The following is a 20138-nucleotide window of genomic DNA, read 5'->3' on the forward strand; positions in this document are numbered from 1 at the left end:
ATACCCTTGAATGTTCATTGTGTTAAAAGGATTATTTGATACTTTTCCATTCATATGGAAAGAAGAAGGATTTAATATCTAGGCATTCAAGTTAAAAAAACAATTGAAGATACTGTAAAAGAAAATGAAAAATATGTATTAAAAAAAGTTACGGAGTTATAGTGAGCAATGGAACCCATTACATATTTCTTGGTGGGGAAGAGTTCAAACTATTAAAATGATGATTATTGCCTGTTAGTTTGCTACCAAATGAGTATGATACCTATTTATTTTCAGGGGTCCTTTTATAAAAAGCTCAATAGCATTTTTAACAAAAATTTCTTTGGCTTGGTAAAACACCTAGAATAGCTTTAGTAACTTTGCAAAAATCAATTAAGGAGGGAGGGGTAAATTTTCCAAATTTCTATAGGTACCATCAAGCTATATTCTACGTCAGGGTATGTATTGGATCCTCCAGAACTTATAGATAATGCACCGGATTGGTTATATTTTGGAATGGCGCCTTATGTTTCCCCTAAATTTAGTTCATATGCCAAGTATTAATATACCCAGAAGATACAGAGAAAATAAAATAATAATAGATACTTGGAAAACGTTGAGATTTATTGATAAATTAACACTATCCCAATATACAAATCTATTAATCAATCCATATGGATAAACTCCAAGATCAAAATTGGCGGAGCTCAAATACTTTGGAAGAACTGGATTATTGCAGGCATTATGATCTTTAGACGATGTTATTTCAGAAGGTAAACTGCTGGATTTTACACAATTGCAACATAGATTTGGTCTTAATAAAACACAAAGTTTTAAATGGTTGCAATTGAAGCAGGCCATTCAGGTTGGGTTCCCTGAATGGAAAACATTAAACAATCAATATAGTTTAAAGTTCTTATGTTTTAAAGCAGACTTCCTAGGACATCAAGCCGCTTTGTGGTATAAATTAATATCTGGATATTTGAATAAAAAACCAAAAAATGGTCTAAGAGACATTTGGAGCATTGAGATTGGACATCAGATTAATGCATCTCAATGGCCACTAATTTGGTCTTGGAGAATGGGATGTACAGTGTCAGCATCTATGAGACAAACCTGGTTCTTTTTATTACATAGAGCTTTTTGGACCCCTACACGTTTGCAAAAATTAGACAGCTCTAAGTCCAATAAATGCTGGCACTGTAATCTGGAACCAGGGACATTAGATCATTTATTATATCATTGTCCCTATATTAAAATCTTTTGGAATTCAATTTGGCCACAAATTAATAAATTGATGGAAAATCATATTGCAATCATCTATGATACAATTTTATTTGGAACAATGATGAGAAAAAAAAGTCAAATTTCAACAGAAAATACAAGCTTTTATTAATTATGACAGGGGGTTGCCATTCAACATATAACTAACATACTGGCAAAAATTACAACTAACCTAAATTATACATTTTGGTGGAATACGATATGTCATTTATTTAAAATGGAAAAGAACAATAGCAATACAAAGGGGGACATACACTAAATTTATAAAAAATATGGGGGCCATTGACAAAATACTGTAATGAATAAATAATAAAAATTTCTTCTTCTTTTCTTCTTTATAGGGATTTTTTTATTTTTTTTTTTCATGACCACACATAGAGGGGGGTGGGTAAGGAAAATAATTTATTACATATATTTATAATATATTATACAAAATGTAATATATGAATGAAAACTAATAGAAGGGTGGGGGGAGGGGAGAAGGGATAAATTTAATTAGAAACAATATTGTATTAGATATAAAAATGTTATTGAATATTTAATCAATTCTATTCTAATATGTTGTATACTTTCTGTAAAATTTGAAATATTATATTAAAGTAATAAAAGGTTCGGGGGGTAGGGTAAGGGAGAAAATCAAATTTAGATATATAATGTATTAGATATAAAAGTGATACTATATAATTATCAATTGTATTTTAAATATTATGTACACTTTATGTAAAAATTTGAAAATAAAAATAATTGGAAAAAAAAAAAAACTCTTAATGTGTAAAGATGTCAAATAACATTCGGCATTCCATTGTATTTAGGCCCCCTTTATTAAACAGAAATAGCAGTTTTTAGTGCAGGGAGCCACGCTGAATGCCTTGCGCTGCTCCCAACGCTCATAGGAACTCCATGAGCATCGGGGGCAGTGCGGGGCATTCAGTGAGGCTCCCTGCGCTAAAAACTGCTATCACAGTTTAATAAAAGAGGGCCTTAATGTGCTAGAAAAGCAAGAAGAAACTTTATTTTCGAAAAAACATATTAGTTGGTCAGTGAGAAGCTTTCCTAAAGGTTTTTGCTGTCCAGAAAAACAGCTTTTGTTTTTATTTCAGAGTTCTTCCGATGCTGCTTATATTGCCAGGCATGTTGGCCTCCGTGTTGGAATTCCTGTCCCTGTGCCAGCCCTCACAGTTAATAGGCTCTGCGGCTCTGGTTTCCAGTCCATAGTCACTGGGTGTCAGGTACAGAATGGTCTCCTTCAGTGGTGTATGGTATTCCGGTATGCACAGACATGGAAAAGAGCTTTCGATAAAGCTGGGTTTCTCTCACTCTTTCATTCTGTAAAAAGAAAGCAAAATCAATTGTCTTCTTCTTGGGGGTAATGCTAAGGCTGAGATTTTAAGTAATTGGTTGCTGCTTAACCTAATGCTCAGCAAAGACTTGAAATATTGCAGACAAGTTTTGGCAGCACACATGATCTGCAGCAAAGCATTTTGGCTCACTTTGACACCCAGAGCCCACAGCCACTCGTTGAATGTATGATTTCTTCCTGGTAAATGACACACTGGAATGGGGTATACTTTTGTTAGCCGATATTTCTGTCTATCTGGGTGGGTGGGAGTTTGGAAGAGTCTTAGGAACCATTTCATTGTGCTGTACACTATGCTACCTTGAGTTTTGTTTCTGTATGCAAAATTAATAAAAGGGCGAACAGAATGCTAGGAATGATTAAAAAGGGGATCACGAGCAAATCGGAGAAGGTTATCATGCCGCTGTACTGAGCCATGGTACGCCCCCACCTGGAATACTGTGTCCAGCACTGGTCGCCATACATGAAGAAGGACACAGTACTACTCAAAAGGATCCAGAGAAGAGTGACTAAGGGGATGGAGGAGTTGCCGTACAGTAAGAGATTAGAGAAACTGGGCCTCTTCTCCCTTGAAAAGAAGAGACTGAGAGGGGACATGATTGAAACATTCAAGATAATGAAGGGAATAGACTTGGTAGATAAAGACAGACTGTTCACCCTCTCCAAGGTAGAGAGAACGAGAGGGCGCTCTCTAAAGTTGAAAGGGGATAGATTCCGTACAAACGTAAGGAAGTTCTTCTTCGCCCAGAGTGGTGGAAAACTGGAACGCTCTTCCGGAGTCTGTTATAGGGGAAAACACCCTCCAGGGATTCAAGACAAAGTTAGACAAGTTCCTGCTGAACCAGAACGTACGCAGATAAAGCTAGTCTGTTAGGGCACTGGTCTTTGACCTAAGGGCCGCCGTGGGAGTGGACAGCTGGGCATGATGGACCACTGGTCTTACCCAGCAGTGGCAATTCTTATGAAAGCTTAGCTGTTTTGTGCTCAGATTATTTGTCTTAGCTGTTTTCCTACCAGTCTGTGCTTTTCATTGTAATTTACTAGACAATTTTTATTTTGTGTATGTATGTTTTGTTACCCGCTCAGAATTGTTGGATGTGGTGGAATACAAATTTTTAATTAATTAACCTCCCCTTTTACTAAACCGTGATAACGGTTATTAGCGCAGGGAGCCGCGCTATGAGCGTTGGGAGCAGCGTGGAGCATTCAGTGTGGCTCCATGCGCTAATATCCACTATTGCAGTTTAGTAAGGAGGGGGAGGTAAATAAATAGATTTTTTTCTGACCTTGCCTAAATTTACTAAAGAAAAATGAACAAACCCGATTCCTCACTGACTGAGCTGGGCCTAAAGAATGACACAAGGACAGAATTTTTCCCCATCCCCACAGACAACAACAGGAAACCATCCCATGTCATTCTTTAGTGTCTATCTCAACCTTACTCCTTCTACACCAGCATTCTTCAATGCAAGGCTTGAGGGTCAGTGGCTGAGCCCATTCATACTCTGATTCTTATGCGAGCCAAGAATAGGATAACGAAAGCCATTGTGACATCATTGATGTGAATGGCTCTTAGGCATTGGTGGAATGAGGCATTATGACATCACAATATCAGCTCTGGATACCAGAGACTGTCATTCTTTAGTGTCTATCTCAACCTCAGTCCTTCTACATCAGCATTCTTCAATGCAAGGCTTGAGGGTCAGTGGCTGTGCCTATTCATACTCTGATTCTTCCCTCTCTGCTTAAAGAATGATATGGGGATGGTTCCCCATGGTTAACCAAGGGGCCGGGGACAAATTCTGTCCACTTGTCATTCTCTAGGTACTCAAAAAAAAAAATTTCTGCTGATTAAATTCCCTCCCACCTCATGGTTTAAATGTTATGTAGTCTTCCTGAGACGCATGAACAATTTAATATTTCAATTAGTTTTGTTACATTTGATTCTTATATCAGACCAAACTAGACTTTTATTGAATGCAGTAACTTTGGTACATTTAATCCTAGGTCAGACTATTTGAAGGCTTAGAACTTGCCCTCGGTCTCTGCTCCTTGCAATGAAATAGGAATTGAATCAACTAAAAGGAGCTTAATGGAAGCCAGTCACAATTCTGATACGTTACACCACACCCACAAAGGTTAAAACAGAAATAGATGGGTTATGGCTTGTTTTATCACCTTTGGCACCAATGCCAACACACACAAAATCCCCAGAACACTGGTAAAACAAATGGAAAGCGAAAAATGGTACTGCTTAGAGACATTTGCTTGGGAACAGTCCAAAGATTACAAAAAGATGAAATGTCATTGAGGATCCTCAGCCGGCATTAATAGAAACCAAATACGAAGGACTCTTATATTAAACTGTGTTAAGTAGCAGGCATGTGTTTTAGTGCATGGAGCAAGATCTGGTGAGTAGGGTGGATGGTTTAAGCACTGAAACCTCAGCTTTTATCAAACATCCATCATTTTGCCAGCCTTGTGAACAGGTGCATTGACTTGCAAAAAGAGAACTCCTTTCCTCAGCTTCCCTCTCCTATTTTCTTTAGCTTGCTTTACTGAACAGGAACTCGACAAACATAACTCACAAACTAGTAATTTGATATTTAGAGTTCAGAATATCCAGGTGAGTGGTTTATATATCATACTCTTCCCTTTCAAAATCCCAGTCCAAAGATGAAAAAAAAAAAGTCACACTCCAATCCAGTTTCAATATAATCCACTAGAGCAGGGGTAAGCAATTCTGGTCCTCGAGAGCCGGAGCCAGGTCAGGTTTTCAGGATATCCACAATAAATATGCATGAGATAGATTTGCATCTCAAGGAGGCAGTGCATGCAAATCCATCTCATACATATTCATTGTGGATATCTGAAAACCTGACCTGGCTCCGGTTCTCGAGGACCAGCATTGCCTACCCCTGCACTAGAGTGTCAGGAAACATCAGTTCCAGTGCAATAGGTGAGACATTCTAGACCAGGGATCTCAAAGTCCCTCCTTGAGGGCCGCAATCCAGTCAGTTTTCAGGATTTCCCCAATGAATATGCATTGAAAGCAGTGTATGCACATAGATCTCATGCATATTCATTGGGGAAATCCTGAAAACCCGACTGGATTGCGGCTCTCAAGCAGGGACTTTGAGACCCCCTGTTCTAGACAGATGGGTAATGGCCGCGTGCCATCTTCAGAAGGAATCCACTCTGGATTGATGAACTTGGTTGCCATGGGTGTCTGTACTTCACGTTGATTTGGTGGCTCTTAGTGCTTGGGTATTAACTGTAGGAGGAGCTAAGGAACTCGGTGAAGTACAGAGGCACAAATAAAAAATCCAGAGTGAATTCCTTCTGCAGATGGCATGCGGCCATGGGGACACTACCCACCTGGAATGTCTTGCCTTTCTTCTGGAAAAGAGCTTAGCAGGGTAAGTACATAATCTCTTTGTAGCACACGTCATCCCATGACCCCAGACTAAAAACATTCAGAAAAGAAATAAAGACTCTACTTTTCAAGAAATTCCTGCAAACAACTTAATACCGCTAGCTCCTTCCCACTTCCCAATACCTTCCCAATTCCCCAAAGCAACCTCATCTACTCTATCTCCTCTAGAAATTACCAGATATCTTCTTCTTGTAATATGCTTTTTGTAATTCTTTTGTAATCCGCTTGAACCGCAGGGCAATGGCGGAATAGAAATCTCTAATGTAATGTAATGCCCTTACTCATACCACTAGTGATTAGCTTCTCCTTCAGGAAGAGGAGTGGAAGGAATCAGCTGGGGAAAAGAAAATTCATGGGAAATACACTCCTCCACTGTCTTACCTATGCACTTATCTCGGACGTCCCCTCTTTTCATGCTACTGTCCCAAATACCTTTAAACCAGACCATCCCCTCCCAGCATACCTGCTGTGCGCCAAAACCACCTCCCAGGTCTAAATACATACAGTTAGCAAACATTACACTTTTTTTATTTTTTTTTTTTGACAACGTGCAGAGTTTGCAGAGTCCCACTCTGATATGAGATTGTCATCATCCAATGTTATGTTCAAACCCCAGCGATTTTGACAAGTGGCCTGGATCTGAGTTTCAAGCGAAGTGTTGTATCCAAGTTTGCACTGCTCTTTTTTAATTATTATATTTATTAATTTTACCCATGTCCCTTTTACTTACAGGAAATTTGCCTTAATGAATCGGAAGTGGTTCTGTGTGGAGGATCAGAGAGCATGAGCCAGTCTCCATACACTCTCAGAAATGCTAGATTTGGAACTAAATTTGGAGTGGATCTCAAGGTTTGCTAGTTTTTGTTTGATTCTGCCTTTTACAATTTAGGAGTCATTTCTTGAACACAGTTGATGGCAGAGATTCATTGTCTATGCCAAGGGTAGGCAATTCCAGTCCTCGAGAGCTAGAGCCAGGTCAGGTTTTCAGGATATCCACAATGAATTTGTATGAGATGGATTTGCATGCACTGCCTCCTTGAGATGCATATGTATCTCATGCATATTTATTGTGGATATCCTGAAAACCTGACCTGGCTCTGGCTCTCGAGGACCAGAATTTCCTACCCCTGGTATGCAGTAAGATGTGTTATTTTTGAAGTTGTTTGGGTTTTTGGGGGGTGTGGTTTGTTTTGTTTTTTTTTAAATTTCAAAAATACATGCATGTTGTTATACAGAAAACAGGGCAATTGATTTTGAAAGAAAACATACTTAAAAGCCAACAAAATTAATGTGAACTCCAAAAACGACTCGCACATCTCCTTAGTCTCCAATAAAGGGAGCACCCCAGAAAATTGAGAGGAATTATACCAAAGAAAAGAGATTTAAAACTCCTAAAGCAAAGAACACCGAACTAGTCAGTTATACAAGTACTGTAATCCCAAGCTTCACAGATTTTCAGTTTAGACTTTGGAACCTCAGAGACACCACTCAGGACTCCTGTTTATTCATTGTCCTAAGCTTTATGTGCTAGCTCCTCACTGGTTCTATGAAAACATGTAGTTCAAAGTTTGCAACAGTGTAACTTCTAAGCATTTCATTTAAAAATGAATAGCACTTAGCTTTATATTGTGCCACTGGTTTGGGAAGGTAAGGGAGGGAGGGGGGTTGGCAGGTCAGGACCTCTGCTGCTTCAGGGCTGGAGGGAGGGAAGGGGGTTGGCAGGTCAGGACCTCTACTTCTTTGGGGCGGGAGGGAGAGGGATTGACAGGTCAGAACTGCTGCTGCTTCGGGGCTGGAGGGCAGGAGAGAGGGAGATTGGCAGGTCAGGACCACCACTGCTGCTTCAGGGAGGGAGGAAGGGTTGGCGGGTCAGGACCACCACTGCTGCTTACTGTAAGTGAAGGAGGAAAGGGGGTTGGCAGGACCACTGCCACTGTTATGGGGGCTGTATGTAGGAATGAAGGAGAGGTTGTCTGGTCAAGACCACTGCTGCTTCGGTGGCTAGAGGGAAGACAATTTTTTTTTTTTTTTTGCTGGTTGGGTGAGAGTTCTGCATTAAGAAAAGACTGCAGTTGTTTAGGATCAAAGAAAACATTGCACATTATCAAATCTTACCAAGTATTTCACAGGAAGTCTCAAAAAGAAAACTCAATTTTGAAGACTTTACTGTGAAAGTTCAGGAACTGCCTACAATGCTCCTGAATCTCCTTGCATATGTCTGGAAAACATTGTGCATTTTTCCCCACAATTCAGATCTGTTGAAAAAATAAATTCAAAATAGATTTCTATTAATCTCAAAAGCAAATGATGTCTCACAAATTTTTCTCCTAGTGAAATTCTGCATGAATTGCAATGCAGAATTCAGCTGTTTGTCCACAGAATTTGAGTTGCAGTGTTGCAGCCAGTGGCACTCCTTCTCCATCTGTGGTCCAACATTTATCCTGTTTCTGAATAGAGAATGACACGGGGACAAATTTTCCCCCGCGGGAACTAATTTTCCCATCCCAGCGAGTTTTTTCCCTGCCCCATTCCTGCAAGCTCTGTTCTCATCGGCACAAGCCTCAAACACTTTAAAATCATAAGTGTTTGAGGCTTACAGGAATGGGACAGCGACAAAACTTGCGGGGATGAGATGGGGATGGAAAAAATTTGTCCCCGTGTCATTCTCTATTTCTGAGCTCTACCCTTGGTCTACCTTATGGGAATCACTGCTGGCGACATCTTTAGACAACCTGTGCTTTCCCACCTTCATTGATGTCACTTCCTGTTTCTTCATAGGCGATGATATGGTAGACGGAAGCCTGCAGAGCCAGCACAGGTTGCCTATAGGAATCACCACCAACCATGGGTCCTCGGAAGAGCAGATGCCGATTTTGGGCAGAGGGGATGGAACAGAAGAGAAAAAGGGAGTAATGGATGCAGGGGTGGAGGGGGATATGAAAAAAAATTGCATGTATATTTGGGGTTGGGAGTAAGAAGGTCAGGCTATGCCCTGGTTGTAGTAGGGGAAAGTAACAGATGTTGACTCAGGTTGGGGAGGGTGGGAGATCCTGCATATTGAGAAGCACAGAAACATAAAGAAGAACTCCTAGATGGGAACTGAGCATACAGACAAGGACACTAAAGCAATGCTGGGCATGGGGAGGTACATACATAGAGAAGAAATGCTTGATGGGGAGAGAGCATTGAGACAGGGGCATATAAGAAATGCTAGACACAGGAACAATGCTTGAAAAGGCGTGATCCTGACAGAATAATGATGGATGCAGTGGATTGGAGAGGGACACCGTGGGGAGAAGCTCAGGATAGAGAGAGGAGATAGAGGGTGCTTTACAAGTTGATAGGATTAGGATTTAAATGCCAATTCAAAGAAGTGGGATTTCAATCTGGATTTGAATAGGGCCAGACACTGAGCCTAACGTACTGAGTCAGACAGGTTGTGCCAGGTATATCGTGCAGCAAGACAGAAGGGACAGCATCAGGAGTTGGCTGTAGAGAAGGGTACAGACGAGAGTCTTGCCCGATCAACTGAGTTCTTGGGGTGGAGTATAGGGAGAGAGATTGAAGAGCCGCAGAGTAAATACACTTGTAGGTCAATAAGAGTTTGACTTGTATGTGGAAATGTACAGGGAGCAAATGAAGCGATTTGAGGAGACGGATAACATGAGCATAACATTGGTGAAATACAAGGCATGCAGCAGAATTCTGAATAGATTGAAGGGGAGAGAGATGGCTTAGCAGAAAACTTGATTGCCGTACATGAAGGACACAGTACTACTCGAAAAGGTTCAGAGAAGAACGACTAAAATAGTTAAGGGGCTGGAGGAGTTGCCTTACAGTGAGAGATTAGAGAAACTTGGCCTCTTCTCCCTTGAATAGAGGAGACTGAGAGGGGACATGATCGAAACATTCAAGATAATGAAGGGAATAGACTTAGTAGATAAAGACAAGTTGTTCACCCTCTCCAAGGTAGAGAGAACGAGAGGGCACTCTCTAAAGTTAAAAGGGGATAGATTCTGTACAAACATAAGGAAGTTTCCTCACCCAGAGAGTGGTAGAAAACTGGAACGCTCTTCCGGAGGCTGTTATAGGGGAAAACACCATCCAAGAATTCAAGACATTTAGACAAGTTCCTGCTGAACCAGAACGTACACAGGTAAGGCTAGTCTCGGTTAGGGCACTGATCTTTGACCTAAGGGCCCCTGCGGGAGCAGACTGCTGGGCACAATGGACCACTGGTCTGAGCCAGTAGCGGCAATTCTTATGTTCTTATGAGAAGTAAGTTGCAGTAATCTAGGCGAGAGGTGTCGAGATCGTGCATGAGGGTCTTGGCAGTGTGGTCTGGTGGATATGAGGAGAAGAAAAGAGTGAAGTCAAAAATGACCCCTGAGGTTGTGAGCCAATGAGACACGGAGGATGAGAGTGTTGTCCACTGAAATGGAAATCAGAAGAAGGGGAGAGGCAGGTTTAGGAGGGAAGATAAGGAGTTCAGTCTTGGCCATGTTTAATTTTAAATAGTGGCGAGACATCCAGGTGGCAGTGTCAGCCAGGCAGGCTAAGACTCGGTTCTGGATTCTCAAAGAAATTTTGAGCATAGAGAAGTAAATTTGCTAGTTGTCAGCATAGAGATGGTACTAGAAGCCGTGGGATGAGTTTGGAGCACCAAGGAAGGAAGTGTAGATGGAGAAAAGAGGTCCCAGGACAGAGCCCTGAGGTACACTGATGACAGTGGAATGGCAGCAGAGGAGGATCCTTCAAAGCATGCGCTAAAAGTGTGACGGAAAAGATAGGAAGAGAACCGTGAGGAGATAATCCTGAAATTCAAGTGAGTACAGTGTATCAATGAGTAGGCGGTGGTCTATAGCAGTGTTTCTCAACCTTTTCAAGCCAAGTACCCCCTAAGTCTAACAACCGAGTACCCCCACCCAAACTCCATCCCCATAATAATACTAATTGTAATGCATTTCTTCCATCCATTTTTCATATATACACAATATAATCAATACATAATAGTAACCACAAAATTTTAAAAACACAATGCACACTGTACGTAGAGAAAATGTTAATTATTTATATTAGGGTGGTTTTTATTTTTAAAAGATGTCAAGGCAGATGATTTTAATGTTACCTCAATAACAACTGTATAAAATTAGACAAATATTATGCAAAATATAGATAGCAGATATAAATTTTCAAAACTGACACATTTTGATCACTAAATTGAAAAAATAATAATTTTTCCTATCTTTGTTGTCTGGTAATTTCATGAGTCTCTGGTTGCACTTCCTTCTGACTGTGCATCCAATATATATTTATTTATTTATTTCTCTCTTTCTCTCTCGATTGGCCTGGACCTTCTCTCTGACATCAGAATTGAGGTCGGGGGGGGAGGGAAGGCTTGTAGGCCAGCAGCGTGCAATCGCTGCACGTGTCTGGCCCTTCCCTTCCCAAAGTTGCAGCGGGGTATAACTAAATGTGGGGAGCGACGGCAAACCGAGGAGAAAAGGAATCTGATCAGCCCACGTACCCCCAACATGCGGTCCGTGTACTCTGAAACATCTGTCACATTCCATCAGATTGCTTCAAAAATGCGTGGCAACCTGCAGATTCAATGGAATGTTGCCAAACTACAAGTTTTGTCTAGAGCAAAGTGAAAATTACCCTTCCAAGTTTTTAGTTTATGGGTGTAGTATACCAGTTTTCAGAAATCCGATATTTAGGAGTTTTGCTAGATTCTTCTTTGTTGTTAGAAAGCCACTTGAAAGATGATGATGTTAAGTGTCTTTTTTCAAATTATAGTTACTTCGTAGGAAGACTGGATGTCATCAGCTAATTTTGGGATGATGCAGAGTTTTGGTGATATCACATTTTGACTATTGTAATGCTTTGTTGCTTGGTCTATCTGCATCTGCCTTGAAATCATTGCAGGTGGCAATGAACTTTGCAGCACGTCTAATCACTCGTACCTCGAGATTTGAACACATTTCTCCAGTATTAGACTCCTGATTGCTATGCGTATTCATTTTAAGATCTTAACTTTGGTATTCAAGATTTTGATAAATGAAACTTCATCTGTTCTTGTGACTACTCTGAAAATTTACTAACCTGTAAGATAAATATTTACTTGAGGTGCCTAGTTTTCATTGATTTTAAGATCTCCTCCTTTTCAAGTAATGGGCCCTAGATTGTAGAATTCACTTGCTCTTGACCTTCACAAAACTGACTCATATCTTCTCTTTAGAAAGCAGCTTAAAGCCTTTTCAAAATTCAGTCTGATAAACTGTAATTCTGTATCACTTGATAGACCAGTATAGTCCTTATGAATGGGTTATATGCCTCACTGCTACCAGCAGGTGGAGACTGAGCACAAACTTGTATATCAGGCTAAAATCTCCCTAGCAACTCAGTTTGTCTCTGTCTCCATAGCAGGTGGGCAAGACTAGATTGGCACCCCTCTTAGTACTGTTGGAATTTTTTTAGTACTGTTTCGGACTCCTGGGTTCACCTGTTGTGCCGGATAGAGCTTGGATGGGTCCTGTTTGGGGATCCGTCTGACCTCGGGGGGGTCATTTTATGTTAAACCCTGCGGGTCTCATGCTGGGTCCCTCCCCCTACTTTCCTTCACCTCTCCATATTTTTGTAGAGGTGCCTTAGCCGGTGGCCTGGCCCCTTGGTTGATCAGATGGGCCGTGGGCCCTTATCTGCCGTCTATTTCTATGATCAGCCCTCCAGCTTTGAGAGCCGTGGAGCCTGTTCTGGGGGGAAAAAAGACAAAATCCTGAGGTGTGCCAGTCTAAAGGGCTCATTTCCCTTTAAAATTGCCTTTTTACTGTATTTTCTCATCTCACCGGCACTTTTCATTCAGCCGGGGGAGTTTCTGACCTCTCTAGATCTGACCGAGGCCTACTTGCACATTCTTATTTGGGCCTCCCATCATCGCTTCCTGCGCTTTGCGATCTTGGGGCAATATTATCAGTTCTGTGCACTTCCCTTTGGTCTGGCCACGGCTCCGCAGACGTTCACCAAGGTGATGGTGGTTGTCGCGGCGGCGTTGCGCAAAGAGGGCATTCTAGTTCATCCCTACCTGGACGACTGGTTGATTCGAGTGAAGTCGTTACAGGAAAGCACCCAGGTCACGGCTCAGGTGGTGGAGTTTTTGCAGTCGCTGGGATGAGTAGTCAACCTTGCCAAGAGCCGGCTGTCTCCCTCTCTGCCTGGAGAATCTAGGTGTGCTGTTCAACACCTCTTTGGGGAAGGTCTTCCTTCCGGAAGTCCGGGTAAGCAAATTGCAATCTCAGATTCACCTACTTATGGTGTCCCAGTGTCCTTGGGTGCAGGATTTCCTCCAAGTCTTGGGGTCGATAGCAGCTTCCCTTGATGTAGTGAGGTGGTCGCGGGCCCACATGTGTCCTCTTCAGTATGCTCTTCTTCGGAGGTGGTCACTTCAAATGCACAGTCTTTGCCCTGCTATCGGGTTCTCGTAAAGGGGATGGCACTTCTAAGGCTACTATTGCACGCTGGATCAAGGAGATTATTGCTTCCACTTATCTTCTGAAGAAGAAGCCTGTTCCAGAATTTCTTAAGGCTCATTTCACTAGGGGTCAAGCAGCTTCTTGAGCTGAATCTTCTCTGTTGCCTCCAGTAGATATTTGCGAGGTTGCAGTTTGGTCTTCTCTGCATTCTCTGCATTACCGTGTGGATGTTCAAGCATGTCGGGACGCGGTATTCGGTCAACGTGTTCTGGTGTTGGCCCTTCGGGGGTCCCACCCTTAATGGGTACTGCTTTGGTATGTCCCATTCATAAGGACTATACCAGTCTATCAAGCGATACAGAAGGAGAAATTAGGTTCTTACCTGCTAATTTTCTTTCTGTTAGCTTGTAGACTGGTATAGTCCCCTACCCTGTCTCTTTGTGCGGTGATTGTGGGTTTTTGTTTTGCTCGCGTGCAGATTTTGGTTTTTCTGCGGGTTCTAGAATTTTTCTAGGGCCAGGGAGAAGTAAGAACAGCGGCTATGGCTCAGCTGGCTTAGCTGGTGAGCTGTGAGGGATGTTTTCTATACCAGGATTAAGTTCCAACAGTAGTTTACAAGTATTTGTTGTTTTTTTCCACTCCTGTTCGGAGTGTGATATATTGTTTTCAGTTGAAGTTTTTCCTAGGTTCTGCTTGGCTATTCGGCAGACTGAGTTACTAGGGAGATTTTAGCTTGATATGCAAGTTTGTGCCCAGTCTCCACCTGCTGGTAGCAGTGAGGCATATAACCCATTTGTAAGGACTATACCTGTCTACAAGCTAACAGAAAGAAAATTAGCAGGTAAGAACCTAATTTCTCCTTGTGACATGTTCTCATTTCATTTTATGTTAATTTATGTTAATTTTTTATTGTCATGATGTGAATTTGTGATCTGGATTATGTATGTATAAAGTTGTAATAAAAACACCACTGTTTAAATGAATTCCAGGGGTATAGCAATATAATACAATACACTTAGAATGCACACGAAAGAAAAAGCCTCAGTTTAATTAGGTGAGGGGAAACCACTCTACCAACCACACATCATTAACATTAAAATCTTTCATTGCAGACCATTGTGGCAAATATATTGCTAAGAAAAAACGTGAAGGATAAATAGCAGTCCAAGTATGCAAACAAATACTATTAGTTTAGAAAAAAATTATGTGCAGCCCAGCACATAGTTGTAATCCGTCATGATCCAAGGAGCATGCATAATAGAAATACATTAAATAAGGTGTAGAGATAAGCCACAATGGATAAAATTACTATCTTGCATCCCTTTTTGGGTTTGAGGCCATTGTCCACAGACTCTGCCAGCACACCAAAAAATATTAGTGAATTAAGGCCACAGGCACTATCCCTGCTTCCAGGCTTCAGAGTGGGTTTAAATGCAATCTAATTAAGCTTAGTGAATTTAAAAAGTAATTCAATTTAAGGATGTCTGTCTTGAACTCTGTGGTTCGATTTATGGTAGTTGGAAGACAGTTTATGGGCTGGCCTGACTGACCTGCATATTAAAACACCAATGGGAGTCACAGCGGAGAATCTGGCTGAGAAATTCAAGATCAGCAGGGAGGATTGTGATAAATATGCATTGAAAACACAACAGAGGTGGAAAGCAGGTGAGTACTTTATAGATTATAGAGGACTGGTATCTTTCTGGCTTTCAGGAAAGCTGATCACCAAAACTGCTAGTCACATTTCACCAGAGAGGTGCATCTCTCTCTTTTTTTTTTTTAAACATATTACAAGACCAAGTAGAAATTGTAGTTTAGTTTTGCTTTTTTATAATATCTTTTTATTTAAAGTGGCAAAGAGAATGCATACATGGAAACTAATACAACCAAAATAGTCAAACAAACCAATACGGAACAAGTGAAACCAGAAAGGATCCTAGCAGCCATTATACACTCTATAAAGAAGGCGCTACTCTCGACACACCAACTTTTATAATATAATAGAAGTTTAATGTTCTTAGGTTAGTGGTCAAAGTTTATTGTTTTATTCAAATGAGCAAAAGAACCGTTTTTTCCATTTTTCTCTTTCAGCTAATGATGCAGGTTACTTTAAAGCTGAGATGGCACCAATTGAAGTGAAGACAAAGAAGGGGAAAGTGGCAGTAGAACAGGATGAACATCCCCGATCCCAGATCACCCTAGAACAGCTGGCCAAGTTGCCTCCTGTCTTCAAGAAGGATGGGACTGTCACTGCGGGAAATGCTTCAGTAAGTCTGGCTAAAATCAAGTTAATCATTGCTTTATGGAATCATTGCTTTATGCAGTCAGATGCTGGAAAAAGTTAGTGAGACTATAAACAGGCCAAGGCATTATGAAAAGCAGACACAAAACTAGAACGAGCTCAGCCTCTGGATCTGTCTATTTCTTTTTCAGAAGAGCAACTCAATATTGTCCTCCACCACCCTCGTGTCCACCATGGTGGTAATTAGTCCTGATTCCTGTATGTGGATAATTGTGAGCCTGTTCATATAGTTAGATTTTCCCAAGGTATTTAACAAAGTCCCTTTTAAGATACGTAAAGGAAATTAGATAGTCGTAGCATAAGAGGCCATGCAAGCTGGTTGAAAGATGGAAACAGTAGGATTAAATGGTCGGATTTCTAATTGGAAAAGGGTCAACAGTGGAGTGCTCCAGGGACTTGAGCTGAAGAATGAAGCAACAAGTGGGGTGATGAGGTTTGCATACGACACGCTTATTTAGTGTTGTTAAAACAGTTGAGGGTTCTAAGGATTTGTAGAGTCTTGTGAGATTAGGAGGGGCAGATGAAGTTTAATGTGAATAAGTGTAAAGTGATGTCCAAAGGGCAAAAATAATCCAAACTGCAGAAGCAAAATTCTCAGTTCTGAGTTAAGTCATCACCAGTGTGTCCCAACACCACATATATCTTCAAAAATGTTTTTGTGGCCTCTACTGCCAGCGGGCCACTCCAAAGGGCCTTTGGTGTGGCCCTTCGTGTGGACCAAGAGGACAGTGAGTAAACATATAAATACTAGTTAGCTGATTTTACAATAGAAGTATATGCTAGAAAAGGTTGTTTGTAGTATTTTCCAAAAACTGTAATTCTGTAATTATAGTGCTCCCTAGAGCAAATAGTCCTGAAGATGTTTGTGTAAAAATGGCTTAAAGTATGCTACTTACCAGGTGTATTATTGTGACTAGCTAGCTTACACAGACCTTGCTCGAACTACCTCAGACTTGGCATAGCACTATGCTTAGATCCCCCCCAGAAACTATACCAACCAACAGAACCAAAGATAATTTCCCTGTTTGTCGGACTTAATTTAACTATTGTGTGTTTTCCCATCCCAGTAATTACAGGTCAGGGTAGATATGAGGCTCTAGTAAACATCACCCACAGGAATACAACAAAAGCTAGGACCAACTACCTTCAAAAGATCCATACCATCCCCCCAAGACTCCAGACATGTACATTATCCGCTGCTATGGTCAATGCCAGCAAAAACCCAAAAAAAAAATGATCCCAAATATCCACAGAAAAGAAAATCCAGAGGAAACCAAAAGAAACTCTGTGGAATGACGATGTTCCTTAATGAACTTTATTCAAAAATGTCAAAGTTCCAAAGGTACACTAAAATCATCCACATAAAAGTAAAGTAATCCATATAACAGCCTTAAAGGACCTAATCTGCTAGGGATGCAGGACCCAACACAGTTCACATTTCGACAAAAAGTCTTCTTCAAGGGTCCCTGGGGGTCCTATAATGGTGAATATGTGGGGAGCCAAAAGTGAGACACTACTTGCATTTCCAATGATCAATGCCAGATCAGTGAATAACAAAGACATTATACTAACAGATGCTCTTGCACATTACAAGTGGGATATTTTTCTGATCACTGAAACATGTCTAAAAGACAATGATGATGCTTCTCTTGATATACTATGCCCCCCCCCAGGCTACCAAGTACTTACTTGGTCCAGCCCCAAATAAAAAAAAACATGGAGGGGTAGCTGCCATTATTAAATCCGGCATAAATCCTCGATTCATTGAGTCGGTAGTACTATTTGCCCTGGGAGTGCCTTATTTCTCCATAGGGCACGACAAGAAAATTATCTTTGTACTAATCTAAGGAGCATCCCACTCTCCTATGAGTGCTCTGGAACAACTATTATCATGTAAGCTGGTGATATCCTACAAAACAGATACTAGTCGTAGGAGATTTAAACTTTCAAGACTATCTTGAAGTTATAGGGGCTTTGCTGGACTTTACGACAACACTATTGGATCTAGGCTTGTCCCAGATGGTGATCTCACCCATGTATTTCTCTGGTAACATACTAGACCTGATTTTCACCTTAGCTGTTCCTCTGCAATACCCCACTGGACAATAAAGTTTTTTGCTTCTCCAACACTTTCAGGTGTATTTTACAGATTTTTTGGCTGCTGATCACGAAAATCACATTTAAAATTCCTGGAAATGTCCAGCTATCTTTTTGATGTAATCCGCTTAGAACTGCAAGATACAGGCGGAATATAAGCCAGTAATGTAATGTAAAATTGCATATCACGTACCGTTTTAACAATGTACATTTTTACAGTTTCTTGTTATACTTTCAGACTAATACAATTAATAATTAATAACGGACACCAAGATTAAGGAAGGCGTTTTTGTCAGTCCAAGGTCAGACACGTCATCAATGACGAGAGATTTGAAGATTTTGTTAGGCCAGAGAAAATCACCTGGAAAGCATTCAAGGATGTCATTGAGAATTTTCTTGGCAGTTACAGGGCACCAAACTATATTCAGCTGGTTGACAAACTTCTTAGAGCATACAAAACCATGAAGTGCAACATGTCGCTGAAGATTCATCTTTTTTTACATTCACACTTGGACTTATTCCCCGCAATTCTTGGTGCGGTCAGTGACGAACATGGCGAAAGGTTTCACCTAGGACATTTGCCACTATGGAAAAAAGCTCATCAGGGCAACTGGAATCCTTCAATGCTGGCTGACTGTTGGACACTGCAAAAAAGATGCTACAGACACTGAGTATAACCAAAAATCAGCAGGAAAACACTTTTTAGCCACGGCAAACTATCACAGTGCATCAGAAAACTGTGTGCATTAAAACATATTATAGTTAATTAAAGATACCATTATGTTTCTCAAAATTCCTAGTGATACAGTTGGTGGGAAATTATATTTGTGTTTGTTTTGAAGGGGTCTATCATAATCACTAGTTGGTTTTAAGGAAGCAAAACATTTGGAAAAATTTGTTGTCCAGTGAAATCAGTCAAATGCACAAATATCCCAGTATTGTGGTCTGACCACCACCTTATCACATTTGATCTACCAACCAGAGTTAAGACAATTTGTGAGTAAGGAAAAAATCCAAGGTTAAAAATAATCCTTCAATCTTAACTGTCAACCTTGAGCCCTTTTCTCTTGGCATTGATGAACTGACTAAAGATCTGGAACCTCTTAGAAACTCCCTAGAAGAAGCCTCAACATGGCATAAAGTTCAAACTTGGTATGAAACGCTGGCAATAGACTGATAACCTGGATTGCCCACTGTTGGAAACGGGAAACTGAGCTAGATGGACCCATTTATGTGACCCAGTAGGTTGTTCTCATGTTGCCTCATCCTGCTTCAGGGTAGTTGGTCACCTAAACAAAAAAAACTCCTTCCATATCCACCTGTTTGGTTACCCAGTCAAAGAACATCAGTCAGATTTTGTCTGACAAGACTTGCCCTCTCGTTAAACCATGCTGCCTCGGCCTGCAGTCCATTTAAATTTAGAAATCTCACTATCCTCTGCTTAAGAAGCGTTTCCATTAGTTTACTGACTACCAAGGTCAGACTAATAGGCCTGTAATTCCCAACCTCCTCTTTTTTCTCTTGTGCAGAAGAACCACATTGTCCTTCTCCAGTCCTCCAGGACCACTCCAGACTCTATTGTTTACCCTTATTATCTCCCTTCCTATTGTTTATCCCTTATTTGTTCTCTTTTCTCAAAATATTGTAGTTCTTCCCCTTTTTCCTTCTGTTCTTGTTCATCTTTAGTCAATAGTTTTTTTTTTTTGTTTTTTTCTAACATCCCCTGTCAATTTATTGTCAATCTCTAACATTGTTTTACCATTGTAATTCTATTTTTATTGTACACTACTCAGAAGTCTGATTGAGCGGTATAAAAAATGTTTAATAAACTTGCATGCCATGTATCTCAAGCATGTTCATTGCTAATATCCAGAAAACTCAGCTGGCTGGAGGATCCCTAGTTCAAGTTTGGGAATCTGATCTAGAGAATGTTATAGGATTACCACAGTAGAGATGGTCAGGAAATGTAGCATAGAGATTGGGTTCATATCAGCATACATTTAGTCACTGGAAATTATAAGCCTCATGTAACTTTTTCTCTTTTTATATCCTCTTTTGGTACCACAAGGGATATGGCATATATTATATATACACACTCAATGAAACTGCAGGGAAATACTTTTAAAGCCAATAGGAGGAAATATTTTTTCACTCAGAGAATAATTAAGCTCTGCAACGCGTTGCCAGAGGTTATGATAAAAGCAGATAGCG

General features: G+C 40.7%; 1 protein-coding gene across 1 annotated transcript in view; it reads left to right on the top strand.

Annotated features, from left to right (window-relative positions):
* The window catches only part of ACAA2 (acetyl-CoA acyltransferase 2), a 70995-nt gene that overhangs the window by 30061 nt on the left and 20796 nt on the right, over positions 1-20138 (top strand). The window contains exons 3-6 of the mRNA XM_033934638.1: positions 2364-2492; positions 6789-6905; positions 15046-15193; positions 15620-15795. Of these exons, the coding sequence (XP_033790529.1) occupies positions 2364-2492; positions 6789-6905; positions 15046-15193; positions 15620-15795 (570 nt within the window). The remainder of the gene's footprint in view (positions 1-2363; positions 2493-6788; positions 6906-15045; positions 15194-15619; positions 15796-20138) is intronic.

Source organism: Geotrypetes seraphini, chromosome 1, assembly GCF_902459505.1.
Source record: "Geotrypetes seraphini chromosome 1, aGeoSer1.1, whole genome shotgun sequence".
In the NCBI taxonomy this organism is placed as follows: Eukaryota; Metazoa; Chordata; class Amphibia; order Gymnophiona; family Dermophiidae; genus Geotrypetes; species Geotrypetes seraphini.